The 16,144-nt window shown below is 31.3% G+C and overlaps 1 protein-coding gene across 1 annotated transcript; it reads left to right on the top strand.

Annotated features, from left to right (window-relative positions):
- Positions 1 to 2,173: 2,173 nt before the first annotated feature.
- Positions 2,174 to 14,003, top strand: LOC134683877 (uncharacterized). The gene is made up of 8 exons (XM_063543182.1): positions 2,174 to 2,228; positions 6,482 to 6,673; positions 7,639 to 7,733; positions 8,644 to 8,817; positions 9,333 to 9,514; positions 10,355 to 10,414; positions 10,849 to 10,908; positions 13,700 to 14,003. Exons 1-8 carry the CDS (start codon positions 2,192 to 2,194, stop codon positions 13,824 to 13,826), a joined length of 927 nt encoding a protein of 308 aa, XP_063399252.1. The 5' UTR covers positions 2,174 to 2,191; the 3' UTR covers positions 13,827 to 14,003.
- The last annotated feature ends 2,141 nt before the right edge of the window (positions 14,004 to 16,144 follow it).

Here is a 16,144-nt window from a genome sequence, read left to right as displayed (position 1 = left end):
GTTGATATTTGTTATCAAAATGTTCATGAATAGAATTTTTTGTTAAATTTTCAAAATGATGTTTCCATCCACTTAAAATGTTGTTTTCTGTACTATACACTGTGTCTCCTACAGATAGTTCATCTATATGATTACTTAATCTTCCCCTCTGTTTTTTAATAAGTCTATAAAATGAATTTTTGTTTTTGATATTTGCTTCCATTATTTTTTCTCTTTCATCGATTCTATTCATCGCAACTGCCTTGCGACAGTGTTTACGTAAATTATAAGTTGTCTCTTTTTTCTGAATATAAAGTTCATTCCTTGGATCTTCCGACCGCCCATTAATCTTCCATTGATAAAAAGCCTTTTTTTTCATTGCAATTGCGCCAGAAATATCTTCATTCATTACTTTTAATTTTGGTTTTCTATATCTTTTTCGAGGAGTTGGACAACAACTTTTTGCTGAATTGAAGAGTAAACTGTTCATATTTTGAAAAGCAATATCCACTTCATATTTATTTTCTAAAGATGATGAAAAATTATCTAATCCATTTTCAACTAAAGTTTTATATGCGTCTTTATCTATTTTTTTCCATGGAGTTTTTCCAGAGGGTAGAATATTTGAATTTGAACATTTCAATTTTTCTTTAGCATTGATGATATATTTCAATTTTGCTTTAACAGGAAAATGATCAGACACGTTAGTAGCTACATTGTCCATTGTTTCCATACTGATCACATTCTCTTTAAAATCTTGTTTAAAAAGTAAAAAGTCAATAGTTGAAGTTCCTTTACCACTACAATTTACAAAAGTAATACCATTTTCTTCAGTATATAAACTATTTTCATTCAAAAAGTCTACTAAATATTTGTTTCTTCTCGTATCTATTTTACTTAAAATATTTTCGTTAAAATCGCCACCAATTATAATAGAGTGAGAGTCGCTATAACTTTGAACGATTTCATGTAGTTGGTCTATACAGTTATAAAATTCTAATGAGTCAGATGGTGTTCCTTTACATGGTAAATAAACAGATACTAGGAGTAGCTTTGAAGATCCTAAAAGTTCAACACAGCAAATTCTATCGTTTCCAATATCTAACGGATTAATAAAATTGTCAAGGTCTTTTCTCCATAAAATTCCTGTTCCCCCATAACCACGAGGTAAATTGGTTGGATTTATTGGATCTTTATCATCGACCGCTTTTCCAATTCCACAAATATTTTGATGAAGTTCATTAAGTAAATTCAGTTGAAAATTAAACAGCCAATGTTCTTGAATTAAAAATATATCTGTTGATTTAAAAAGTTCATCAAAAAACATACCGCATGTTTGTATATTTTTACAATTAAAAGTTAAAATATTAAGTTCTTTCTTTTTATCATCCTCTCTACTTTCATGATTTAATTGTTCCATTATGTCGGTTGGACACTGAGGCTTGTTTTCCATAAAAAATTATTTCCATGTAAAGTTTTGGCAATGTTATTACTTTGGAAATATAAATTTTGTCCCAAATAGTCCCTAGGTTGATTACTTTGTGAATCACAATTTGTCCTTACTTGGTTGTCTGACGCTAATACATCAATAAGATTCGAATGAGTAACAGTTTGAGTATTGTCCGGAGACGTATCTTGAAACCATTGATTTTCATAATCACATCTACTTTCTGAATCACTATGACTCTCATTTACAGTTCCATAATTATTTATATAATATGAGTTGTGATGATCATAATAATATGGATATTGATGATAATAATTTTGGTAATCCCAATTATGTTGAGAATATTGATTTTCTGAGTTATCTTTCACATTTTGTTGATAAACATGATTTTGTGTATCCTTTAATTTATCATTGCTTTCAGTAATATTGTCAGATAATTTATCCAATTCATTTTCAATCTTGTCCACAATAAATTTTGTGACTTTATTCCTTACTTGTACCAGTAAATCTTCACTATTATCCCTATGACTATTTAAATTTCCAGATTCTGATTTTTCATTACGCAGGGAAGAGTTATTTTGATTTTCTTCCAATATATATGTGCAAATGTTCGTAAATGGAACATGAAAGAAATGTTTCACTTCTGGGTTTCCATAGAAATATCGAACGTCATCTACATATAACAGGTCTAAGTCAGGCAAGCTTTTTGAAAAAAAAGTACTTAGTTTATCCCTGACCAATCAAATTATTTGTTATTTAATCAAAATGTTAGGAAATAGGACGAGGGACATCAAACACGCGGGTATTTTTAAAATAGATATTTTTTTAACACATATTCTTTTAAACAAATGCAACAAAATGATGATAATTTGGAAAAATTAAGTAAACCCCCTATACGAACTTTGCACATGATGTCAAGACAAAATTGTTCCAAATGAGGCAAAGAGCTTTGGCCAGTTCAAAATTTTTATCTCAACCTCACAGGCACTTGTTTCTGTCAATGTTGGGTTTACTAGAAACAAGTGCCTGTGCTCAACCTGCTGTTTTTCAGAAAAATGTACATGCAGTTCTTGTAAATAATGTACTTGCTTGCTGCCCCATAAGTTGATCTCGAAGCCTGCTGTTTGTTTATCTGTTTTTTTGTTTTTTATGTTTTAACTTTTTGCAGTTATTTTTATTTTTTTATTTAGCCATTTTATTCTTTTGCTTATGCATTACCCGGGGGTTCCGATCCAGGATCCGCTTACTGTTTTGTCAGATTCCCGTATTCTGCTTACACTATGTACATAAGCAATTCTCATTTTTTTGTCATTTCCCAGATCCGGCTACACCTCATTTCCCGTTTTCACAACACAATAATTAGATTATAACGGTTAGACCCCAATGAGACCCATTTACCTTTGCTATAGCTGCATGCAGTCTTTTGTATGTGCTTATAGTGTTTAATTTTCATGTGCTACTATACATGTATATGTTCTGATATTAGACATTTGATTTTAATATATCTTGCTTAGCTTTTATTCTGCATGTGCTATATAGTGAATAATACATGGCAAAATCTGTATCATATGTCGTATCATCCCGAGACATCAATATCAGGGGCCTTTAGGCCTGAGGGATGATATTGGTCGAGGGTGATACGGCATGTGATACGGATTTTGCCATGTATTATACGCTTTATCATATGTTTCAACAGAAGAGTATTATATGAACTGTTTTCTGATTCATAGCACTGGGTTACCTTCAGTTCTACTTTTGTCTTGTTTTAAAGGCCTTAAAAAAGAACTGCTCAATTACTAATCCGAAGCACCTTGGTTACCTTACAATTTACGTGCTGTTGTTTGAAAAATATTTTGTTTATTTTTGTATTTTTTATAGTTGCATTTAGTGAGCCAAAAAATAAGAAGAAAAAAATTGACGTTCTTGATGTCGCATACAATATGAAAACGATGTTCGTGACGTCACATACCAAACAATGACGTCATAAAAAAAATTGAGGAAAATTTTTCATAAGCAAAAAAAACCAAAACTGACTTTATGTAAAAAAAAAAAAAAAAAAAGTAGGGGTGTGATAAAGGGTAGGGGTGCGATAAAGGGTATGCGATAAAGGGTAGGGGTGTGATAAAGGGTATGCGATAAAGGGTGCGCATCAAAGTTGCGCGATATGGATTAAACAGCAGGCTATTTATCACATATGCAAAACTACTGTATTTACTACTAAACATATGATAAAGATGCATTAATATATATATATGTGCTGTCTGTCTGTATGTTTGTGTTGTGTGTGTGTCCAATGTTATTACATGTCTGTTTTGTTTATTAATATCAGTTGGTTAAAGAGCTCTTTAGAGCTCATGTTCTTTGTTATTATGTATATATGCAACCTGACTTTAAATAAAGATTACTTTACTTTTCTTTACTTTTACCCAACAAATCATTTGAAAATGTAAACGAAATGCATCCTAGATAGTTGAAATAATCATGACGTCTTGGAAGGCTATTTAAGATTTTTGCTTTTACGTCTTCTGTCGATGTAAGGCGTCAAACAAACAAAAAACATAATAGCCTTTCAAGGTGTCATTATCATTTGGACTAAACGACATGGTGATACTATATCTGTAATTTCTGTGTCATTTGATTTGGTCTCTTGTCATGCTTGTGGAGAGTTTTCTCATAGGGAATCATACCATAATATTCTTTTTTATATAACACACACCCTTTTATCAGTTTGTCATGCAATGATACATTATAATTTTGGTGGATGCTTCATTTCCTGGTTTTACAGACTATACACACAGGTTTGTTATACAATTTTGGGATTTTTTATCCATACAAACCCCGAAAAGAGTGTATGGAAAAAAACATGAAATAAGACATCATTTCACATTGAACATGAAATAATGTCTGTCATGAATGTTGCACGAAAAGTAAAGACTTGATGTAAACCTTTTGTTACTGAGGCACTGACTCCTCTTGTATATATATAAAATTTCTGTTTTAATTATTTCCCTATTTCTGAACTTTTAAAATGCTAACAAAGGAACAAAATTATAGGACTTTCCGTCTTACATTGTCTTTCATGTCTTATCAAAAAACAAAATTCAAAACTTTTTTTCTTGATAATCCCTTGCTGCTTATAATATGTCTGAAATTTATTTGAAAAATACAGAGAATTAAAAATAAGCATGAAATCACGATGCACGTAAAATTAGATAAGCTGAACACATTGAACAAGACACATTTCTTGCACGACCGAACGTCAAATGAAAAAAGTAAAAACATGTTGAACGTGAAATAAAAAATGGCGTTCACATTCATGACATTGCACAAAAATAACCCTTTACCACCCTCAGAAAAAAATCAGTATTTTTTGGGGTTTGTATGGATAGTAAACCAGGCAAATTGTAACAAACCCCTGTGGTCTATATACCAGTAGATGGCCATGCTACATGTACATTTATAAGCTACTGAACTGTAGCTCTTATGTCCTTATGCTATTTTTTTACTATTAGTTAACGGTCTGCAAATAGTGAAAAAATAGCATTAGAAACTTATAGCTGCAGTTCCACAGCTACATGATAATTGTAATAGGAAATGTGTTCTATGTTGACCATTGAAATTCGTTCATCTTTACCAACAATCACATCTGTTTTTGATTTTTGTATTATACATGTATGTCTCCAAATAATAAGGACGTCTTGAAAGGCTATTCTATTTTTTTTTTTGCTTTGACACCTTCAATACAGCTGTAACTTGTGTAAGGGGTCAAAGCAAAATAATATACATTTGTAATAGCAGCCTTTAAGGATGTTTGCTCCTCTACTTTTGAATTTTTGCCAGATTTTTGGAATCCTCTGGTTTTATCCATGTATTAACATTTAAAAATTTGCCCACTAACCCCTACTTTTCTTTTCATATTTTTATTCCATATTATTTAAAAAGCCATATTTCAAAATATTATAAAATCCTCACTTTTTTTTTTTTATAGTTTTTCAAACAAAAAAGATGCCAATGTAAAGTGAAAGAAAAATCTAGAGAGAATTATTTCCCGCCAAATTTTCAACGGCTTATGGAAGTACACCACTAATTCATGGTCCCATTACTTTCTATGTTAAATTCCTCCATTTCAACCAGGCACACCTCTTTCATTTTAAGTTCAAATAAAGTGGCAATCATTGCATGTCAAAGCAACACTTTATGGTGTCTTCTACTGAAAAAATCAACATACCTTACATTGCATATAAGAAAGAACTGGTTCCCGGAATTTCGGATGTACCTAAACAGGTACTTCAGATCTGACAAACAGACTAAATGTACCCTCTTTTTAAAATTTGGTGCAGTTTTTTTAATATTCAAAATTAAAAGTCCAAAAGTGTTCTACAATGATCACCAGTCCTTCAGCTTTCATTTGATACCAACAATACCTAAATATTCTACATATTTTGAAAGTTACACTCATGCGTAGGAACTATTTTGTGTTAAATATGTACTACTTTCTGGTATGTGCTTTCTGGCCGGGCCTGAATTAGTGGTGTTACACCTTATATCTCGAAAACAAGCACATGGAACCTCCATTTTTTCTGCTTGTTAGTTTCTTTATTAATATACAGTTTGTACATGTTGTGCTTTCAATTTATAACAGTCTTTTAAAAGCTTGTTTTTTTTAAGCATAGTAGCGAACATCCTTTAGACGTTATAACTTTTTGAACTTGTTTTATTAATATTATGCACAAAAATTGCCAAATATATTTCATACAAGCATGACAAGATAACTGTTATCATGGTTATACACAAGACAAATTTGCATGGGCAACAACAAATAATTTCCAGTATCCTGTAGTGTTGTACATGTACATGTTGTACAACTGAAAAAGAATGAACAAAATCCATGGTACTCAATGTAAGATTAATATGAACACTCGATAAAGTATATTGAGAGACTTGTAAGGAAAAATAAAGATTCCTCTGAATGCAGAGTGAGACATACCTTGGTATTAAAGGTTATATATATACAAATTATTAGATTACAAGGTTTCGTTTAATTTTATGTTTAAGATATGACATCAACCAAACAAAGACAGACAGGCATTGGGTTAACACGCAAGATGTCAAGAAGGAAAAGTTCCAGTGCTTGTAAACCTGTTACCAACTTTCAGTCTGATGCACAAGAAATGTTGTTGGATAGTGATGGAAAAAAAAGAACAATGACTGCCAAGAGACCTTCAAAAACGAACAATAAAAAGAAAGGTAATTTACTGATACATACATATAAAAAGAAGATGTGTTATGATTGCCAATGAGACAACTCTCCACAAGAGACTTAATGACACAGAAATTAACAACTATAGGTCACTGTAAGGCCTTCAACTATGAGCAAAGTCCATACTGCATAGTCAGCTACAAAAAAACCAACGGCCTAATTTATGTACAAAACATTATTGTAAAACAAATATGTAACACATAAACACATAAACAAACAACAACCACTGAATTACAGACTGCTGTCTTGTGACAGGCACATACATACAAAATGTGGCGGGGTTAAACATGTAAGCATGGATCCCATCCCTCCCCTAACCTGAAAGAGTGGTATAACAGTACAACATAAGAACGAACTATAATAATCAGTTGAAAAAGGCTTAACTCATCAGATAGATATAGATACTACACAAAGCGGAAGTAGATGGGTACTTGTATATATCCCAACAACAAAAAGACACTTTTTAAAAGTACAGGTTTCAGGAAAACTTCAGGAAAAAATATTTGTTAAAGATTTTTAAAATGCAGTTATCCCTTTCCTCAATAATGATATTAATGACACCATAATTATGTTTATTCAGTCTTGATTAATGTCATTTTAGAAATCATTAACTTTGTCAAACATTCATGGAATATAACTAAACTTGGATGGAAGCTTCTTCATCGCAAATAGATATCATTCATCTAGCAATTTTTATATATTTTTTTTCTTCATTTTTCACATGGTTAATGTTGTAATCAATAAATTTATTAGACTGCAAAATCCTGGCTAATCAATTTATTATTCTTTCCACTTTTTCACAGTTTTGAATTTTCAAATTACTACTCTTATAAAAAATGAAAATGTAATCTTTTTTACCAACAAAAAAAGAGTAATAACTGTATTTCTTGTTTCTTTGAATATCATTTTAGAAATATTCTGTATTAATTTTTATCATCTAACATTATTTCAGGTTCCCATGAAAATAACATTTCTGCAGTGAATGGAGCACCTTTTAATCCCTACTTTGAGCATGATGAAGCCTTTGATTACAATAGACGAGTAATTGTAAGTACATGTATAGGGATACATTATTTCATTAGGTCAAGAATAAAAAACATTAACAGATAGCTTCCAATACAAGTTAGTTATTACTGTCAGGTGACTTTCCCCACCACCTTCAAAATGTAGGCATCGTTGTTCAACACATGTTGTATTAAAGGGTGAAAAGGTGTGCTGCTATACTGCAGGAAATATTCAGGAAATTAAAATCTATTAAGTTGGTCATTTTCACTTCATTTTAATGATCTTAAAATAGGGAGAAAATGCAACATTGTACAAAGGGGGCAATCAAAACAATAACTATTATGAAAAACAGACAATATAACATTGGTCAATGGCCAAACATATTAAAATAAATTTGTTGAAAAGACAACAGTTCTCACAACACCACACATAGAAACGTTCAGATTCATCAACATGAACCCTACAAAAAGCAGTGGTTCAGAATCAGTTCTTCATGCTCCAATAGATACACCAAATGTGTTACTCCTGTTTAAACCCACTGATCCATTTTTTTTGGTTGATAGTCCTCTTAATGTCAATCATACTACATGTACATAAAATTAAGAATGGAAATAGGGAATGTGACAAAGAGGCAACAACCTGACCATAGAGCAGACAACAGCCGAAGGCCACCAATAGGTCTTCAATGCAGCGAGAAAGTCCTGCACCCAGAGATGTCCTTCAGGTGACCCCTAAACAAATATGTATACTAGTTCAGTGATAATGGACTTGATACTAAACTTTGAATTATACTAAGGAAACTGAAGTTAAAAATCATACAAGACTAAAAAAAGGCCAGAAGCCCCTGACTTGGGACAGGCGCAAAAATGAGGCAGGGTTAAACCTGTGTACGTCTCCTTATTTTTGTATTGATAAAGTCTATCCAGCAATAAAACAGCTATTTATTTTGCAGATGTGTCCATTTAACTGTGTATGCTGTATTAATTATCAGTTGGGAAAATCATGTGCCTGCTATGCCCAACGTGAATCAGTGGCTGTACAGACTAGTGAACTAGATTTTATTAGACTGAAGTCAGAAACCAGTGAATATTTCACCAGAGGAGCATTAGCCCATTCTGTGATGCAGGTATTAACACAGTTTAGTTTTAACAGATTTTATTGTTCAAAAAGGACAATTTGATCAGCCACAAGTTTTTCAACTTAGTAAAGTCTTTTCAAATATAAATATGCATGAACATCACATATATCTAACTTTAAACAATAATTATTTTAACATGAAGATATAAAATTAAATTACATACTTGATGGAATCAATGGATATTTTCCAGTAAATATAACAATTGAGTGCATCTATTTTCAGAATAAATAAATACAGCATATGAACATGACTGCACAGGTCAATAATAGATGTAATAGATGATTAGTTTTTTGGAATAACATTTTCATAAGTTCATTATCTATGAAATTTTAACAACAGTTACAAAATGAGGGTAAATTTCAAAATAAAGATTGTCTGTGAAAGTAGAGGTTTAACAAGATTTAATCGGGAATAATTTTGAGTTTTGGAAAAAAGAAGAAATGCATGATTATTATTAAACTGATGTTATATGATAGTAAACATATAAAAAATGTTTTATTCAGAAATACATCCTCAATACAATTGAACAGTATGAACTCAAAAGTAAGAGGGATCTGTTATTTGGAAAAGCAGTTATTGATGTGGTAAACAGTTTCCCAGACTTAGACAGCTCAATGGATATCAAGAATCAAGTCAGCAATCGTATGGCAAAAGCTATTCGTTGGAAAAAGTTTTCATTAAAAAGGTATTTAAAATTTTAAGCTAATTCATAACATTTTTTACCTCAGATTTGAAAACATTTTATAGTTAAATTGAGAATGGAAATGGGGAATGTGTCAAAGAAACAACAACCCGACCATAGAAAAAACAACAGCAGAAGATCACCAACAGGTCTTCAATGTATCAAGAATTTCCGCACCCGGAGGCGTCCTTCAGCTGGCCCTTAAACAAATATATACTAGTAATATATAAATATATATTCGGTGTGAGCCAAGGCTCCGTGTTGAAGGCCGTACTTTAACCTATAATGGTTTACTTTTTAAATTGTTATTTGGATGGAGAGTTGTCTCATTGTCACTCACACTACATCTTCCTATACCTAGTTCACTGATAATGAACGGTATACTAATTTTCAAATTGTACACAAGAAACTAAAATTAAATAAAATAATAAAATGATACTCCTGACTTCGATGTTTGCTTCTTAACAAACAAAAAGAGAAAAGTCTACACAAGCAATTTTACACTTATACTTATCAGACATAGAAATTACCTAAGTTGTCCTATTTAGAATTGAAATAATTGATGCAAGCTATACTTAATTGTAGTTTTAACAGGGGTAGGCATTATATTCGTGTTATTTTAGCCCTCACTATTGCTCGGGCCAAAATAATCATGAATATAATGCCTACCCATGTTAAAACTACAATAAAGTATAGCTTGAATCAATCATTTCTTAATTAGAGGTTGTTAACCATGAAGTTGGCATCACATGATAAAATTGAGAATGGAAATTAGCTTGTTTTAAATTATTTTGTAACGTCCATTTTATGATATTTCATGTTTTTTTTTGTAATTATTTTCAGGAAGCAAAAAACAGCAAGTGAGTCAACCATCAATGAAGTCGAAGAATGTGAAACTAAAAGGTAATTTTTATTTAAGGGTCATAGCATGTCCCAATCACACTTGTTGGATTGGCGTCATAACACTTTAGATAGTAAATATAATGTGGACCAAACAGTAAATCTATACAAAGTCAATCAACCCTGAATAAAGAGAAAAGTTGATCTAAAAATGTATCATTATACAACTTCTTTAAATTGGCAGACTCAGTAGTGATGTGTTTGAACGTCCCCTGGATAAAACACCAGTGTTCTTCTTTATATAAAGACAACATACAAAGATTTTACTACAATGTTAAACTTAACATAAGTTTTCTACACAAGTGAACTGGTAGAGTAATCAGAATAAGTTTATTCAAAGGATCCAATAAGTTTACATGGATCATTTTTAAACTAATTAGCTCTATGAACACAGTTAATTCTAATAAGCCATGTAAATTGCCATAATTTTATTGTAGGAAAAATAGAGCTGCTGACAAGACAAAGATGAAGAAAGAACAAGAATCACAAGAAAAAAGGTATGTGAACAGTCCCTCCACATTATTTATGTATGTGCCTTTCCCAAGTCAGGAGCCTGTAATTCAGTGGTTGTCGTTTGTTTATGTGTTACACATTTGTTTTTCATTCATTTTTAGCTCACCTGGCCCAAAGGGCCAAGTGAGCTTTTCTCATCACTTGGCCTCCAGCGTTAACTTTTACAAAAATCTTCTCCTCTGAAACTACTGGGCCAAATTAAACCAAAATTGGCCACAATCATCATTGGGGTATCTAGTACGAAAACTGTGTCCAGTGACCCGGTCAACCAACCAAGATAGCCGCCATGGCTAAAAATAGAACATAGGGGTAAAATGCAGTTTTTGGCTTATTACTCAAAAACTAAAGCATTTAGAGCAATCTGAAGTGGGGTTTAATTGTTTATCAGGTCAAGATCTATCTGCCCTGAAAATTTCAGATGAATAGAACAACCCGTTGTGAGGTTGCTACTCCTGAATTTTAAATAAATTTTGCCGTTTTTGGTTATTATCTTGAATAATATTATAGATAGAGATAAACTGTAAACAGCAATAATGTTCAGCAAAATAAGATTTACAAATAAGTCAACACGACCGAAATAGTCAGTTGACCTTTTTAGGAGTTATTGCCCTTTATAGTCAATTTTTAACCATTTTTTTGTAAATCTTAGTAATCTTTTACAAAAATCTTCTCCTCTGAAACTACTGGGCCAAATAATCCAAACTTGGCCACAATCATCATTGGGGTATCTAGTTTAAAAATTGTGTCGGGTAATCTAGTCAACCAATCAAGATGGACGCCATGGCTAAAAATAGAACATTGGGTTAAAATGCAGTTTTTGGCTTATAACTAAAAAACCAAAGTATTTAGAGCAAATCTGGCATGGGGGTTACATTGTTCATCAGGTCAAGATCTATCTGCCCTGAAAATTTCAGATGAATTAAACAACCTGTTGTTGGGTTGCTGCCCCTGAATTGGTAATTTTAAGAAAATTTTGCTGTGTTTGGTTATTATCTTGAATAATATTATAGATAGAGATAAACAGAAAACAGCAATAATGTTCAGCAAAGTAAGATTTAAAAAAAATAAGTCAAATGACTGAAATGGTCAGTTGACCCCTTTAGGAGCTATTGCCCTTAATAGTCAATTTTTTACATTTTTCATAATTTTTAGTCGATTTTTAGAAAATATTTTCCACTGTAATTACTGGGCCAAGTTCATCATAGATAGAGATAATCGTAGCAACAAGAATGTTCAGTAAAGTAAGATCTACAAACACATCACCATCATCAAAACACAATTTTGTTATGAATTTATCTGTGTCCATTGTTTAATATGCACATAGACCAAGGTGAGCAACACAGGCTCTTGAGAGCCTCTAGTTTATATAAATAAGGCCTTTAGTTTTGTCTTTTGAATTGTTTTTCATTGTCTTATCAGGGCCTTTTATAGCTAACTATTCTGTATGGGCTTTGCTCATTTTTGAAGGCCGTACACCTGTAGTTGTTAATGTTTGTGTCATTTTGGTCTCTTGTGGACAGTTGTCTCATTGGCAATCATACCACATCTTCTTTTTTATACTTGCTTGGTTAACAGTTACTAAATGTGTCATAAATATTTTTAAACTTATCTAGAATTTATTTATGTTTTGGTTGATAACTGTACTACATGGCATACCACATATATGCTATATATTTAAGTGTAACTTTCAATAAAAAAATATGATATTTCATATTTGACTTTGACATCTATCATAAATAAGCTGTAGTTTTATATCATGCTCTGTTTCACTCTGTTGATTTAAACTTGTCTTGTTTGTATAGCTATCACTATGTCAATGTTACACCAACAAAAAATGTCTCATATTCATAAACAGAGTTCACTAATATTCAATATTACTTTCTTTAACTGAATGACATCAGTGTCAGTTGTTACTATCAATTGTATCTGAAATTTGTCTCATTTTCCAAGACCTATTCGCTTTATTTCAGATATAAAAATTATTGCTGCATTTATCATTGTGACTTTTTCAAAATGGACAAATTTGCAAGATATTATTGTGATTTAAATTTTAAGTAAAATCCTCATACAAATGTAGGTTTTATATTTCATAATGCAAGTTTTTATTGTCATATTTCACCAGTTACATTATTGCATTAATAAAAAAACTCACATACATTAAAAAATTGTATCATTCTGAATTTGCATCAAAGACATCCAGCATTCATCAATCAGAATTTAAAGATGGCCATTTTTGAAACAAAAAGGTGCAAAAACCAGCAATCATTTTTTATGGCTTCAGTAACTAAAATTAAAGATATGTAACCCCTCTAAGGCATGTTGAAATAACTTTAATCAAGGAAATCATTAAGTCTACTTTCAGAAAATCATAGAGGATGATCTCTGACTTACTTTTAGTATGACATTCAGGACAATCTAATTAAAATTAAATCTATGCTCTTGCTCATTTTTAAGTGCAGAGATTTAATTTTATTTAGATTGAAATTCAGGACAGACATAGACAATAGTGAATGTAAATCTATATACTGAAATGTCAACAAAATCTGCTTCAAATAATAACAGCACATCTGTAAATTTCAAGATAGCCAGCATGTCTTAAACCATAGCATATCAGTGAAAGAACCATCCCACTTAGGAGTAAACCATCACACTTCAGCTTGACCATTGCACTTTATCATGATAATAGCACTTCATCGCACCTCCAAGTCCTACATATATATAAGTGGTACATGTTTAAAGACCTGATTACCTCATATATATTTTTTTTAATTTCAGAACAAAGGTCAAGTCTGTGTCAAATGGATCCTTACCTAAAAGATGTGTTATGTCTTCTTTCGATAAAAAGGAAAACAAAGCAAAACATTCTAAAGTTACAAGACCAAGAAGAGTGGTTTCTAAGTGATGCTTGATTTTATAACATCATATCTTAAAATGTGAAAATAGAGAAAGGTGCATACTGCTAGAAAACTGTGTAATATACTGATATGCAGCCACGTTTCATAAAAGCATATATAATGAAACAATTACCAGCATTTTGTGATTCAACTTTGCTATATTTTTAATTTGAGATATTGCTGTATCAGTTTAAGAGTCTTATAATCTTGTTCCTCTGTAATGGCTATCGCATAAAAATGGAAGTGAGACACAAGGACATTTTATTTGAATTTATTTATAGTTGTATGTCAGGGGCCGATCCAGCCATTTTAAAAAGGGGGGAATCCCAACCCAGAGTAAAAAAAGGGGGGGGGGGGGGGGGGGGGGGGGTGTCCAACTACAACTTTATGCTCCCATTCAAATGCATTGATTGTCAAAAAAAGGGGGGGGGTCCAACCCCTAAAACAACCCCCTGGATCTGCCACTGTATGTCTATTTGATGAATGCATTTTTTTTGTTTAGAATGTATGAATTACGGGAGATGTGGAATATAGTCAATAAGACAGCAACACAATGACAAAACTAATAAAACAAAACACCTAGAGGGCAATTCAAAGTCTTCAACAAAAGAAAAGTTCTATGCAATTTGTCCAGCTCTATCCTAAGCCTATAAAATTAAAAGATCAATTAAAAGAAAAGATAAAAAATCTTTTATCAACACCAACTTTTCCTAATAACAAAAAACATTAAAATATAACAAGAAAAGCCACAAGAAAACCACTAATGAGGTCCTAGAATATGGACAGGGCATGTTATTTTTAAGGGATCTGTGAAGTCTCTTCTTACCCAACCACATCAGTTTAAATTTTAGTGTTTGTACTGTGATAACATGTCAAAAATGTATACTGATTTTTGACAAAATGTAGCTTAAATTTTGTGAAAATAAGGTTTCTAAAACTTGATTATTTTTTTACATCTCTATGCAGATTTGCAGTTGCTGTTTTGTATATGATTGTATAATGAATATATAGTTACATATTTGAGAGTCATTATATTTGTCCTAATTCTGAATTTTTTGAAAAAATTATGGTCTTTGAAACAAAGATTTTTTATGAAAACATTTTTTATTAATTTTTAATTTGAGACTTTTGAATGTCATGGGGTAACAAAATCGGCAATACAACTGTCATATTATTGACAGTTAGAAAAAAACATTAGTGTTTGGAATAATAAATATATTTTTATCAATTGAATATGAAATAGTTTTGTGATTATTTTTATGTAAATTATAGCAGAAGAAAATATAATTTCATTTTATAGTATATAAGCTTGTACTGTGTAATGTATGATTAAGATACTTGAAATAAACAGTCTATGCTGAGTACAATTTTATTTTTTTGCTGATACATGTATTATTTTATCTATAAATTAATGCAATAAAATAGGACTATTTATTGTCATATTACTGTAAATTCAGAAATTATTGCATGCATTTATTTTGTCATTTTAGACTCAAGTGTGATTTTTATTTTTGTGATATTGAGAATAATCCTATTTGATTCATATAAAACATTTCATTGTTGCATTTCTCACAATAATAAAAAACTTTGCAATTATTTCTGAATTTACAGTATACATTAGAAAAGTTAAATAACAAGGTATCCTAATGTAAATTGTTTAATCATTGCTGCCAATGATTAGAATCCAAAATAAGCTTTCAAATCACTGATGTCATCAAATTAATTTAAAGGATTTTTAAAGTACCTACATAGAAAAACAAACATGCTGTATAACAAAGTAATACTCAAGATATTGAAATTCCAAGGTTAATTCAAAAAGGGGAATGTACTAAACCATATTTTTGATCAAAGCAATACCTGGCATATCTAACCTATTGTTATTAATTTCTGTGTCATTTGGTCTCTTGTGGAGAATTGTCTCAATGGCAATCACACTGCATCTTCTTATTTTTAAATGACATAGTCTTTGCAGAGTTTAGAACCATACCAACTAAACAAACCAAAACCAGAACAAAGATATGACTATGCACAATGGGACCATCATCAGAGAAGTTCTAAAAATCAAAATAGTTATTCACTGAATTAGTATATATATTTGATTAGGGGCCAGATGAAGGATGCCTCGGGTAGCAGGAATTTTTCGCTGCATTAAAGACCTGTTGGTGACCTTCTGTTGTTGTCTGTTCTATGGTCGGATGTTGTTTCTTTGACACATTCCCCATTTCCATTCTCAATTTTATAAGCCAAAAAATAGGGGACTGTTTTAGATCAAACTTTAAAAGCCGGTAAATGCAAGCTTCTATAGAAACAGACAGAAAAAAAGTTG

This window comes from Mytilus trossulus, chromosome 9 (genome assembly GCF_036588685.1).
Source record: "Mytilus trossulus isolate FHL-02 chromosome 9, PNRI_Mtr1.1.1.hap1, whole genome shotgun sequence".
In the NCBI taxonomy this organism is placed as follows: Eukaryota; Metazoa; Mollusca; class Bivalvia; order Mytilida; family Mytilidae; genus Mytilus; species Mytilus trossulus.
The sequence above is the reverse complement of the archived record's forward strand: the minus strand, read 5'-3'. Positions and strand labels throughout refer to the sequence as shown.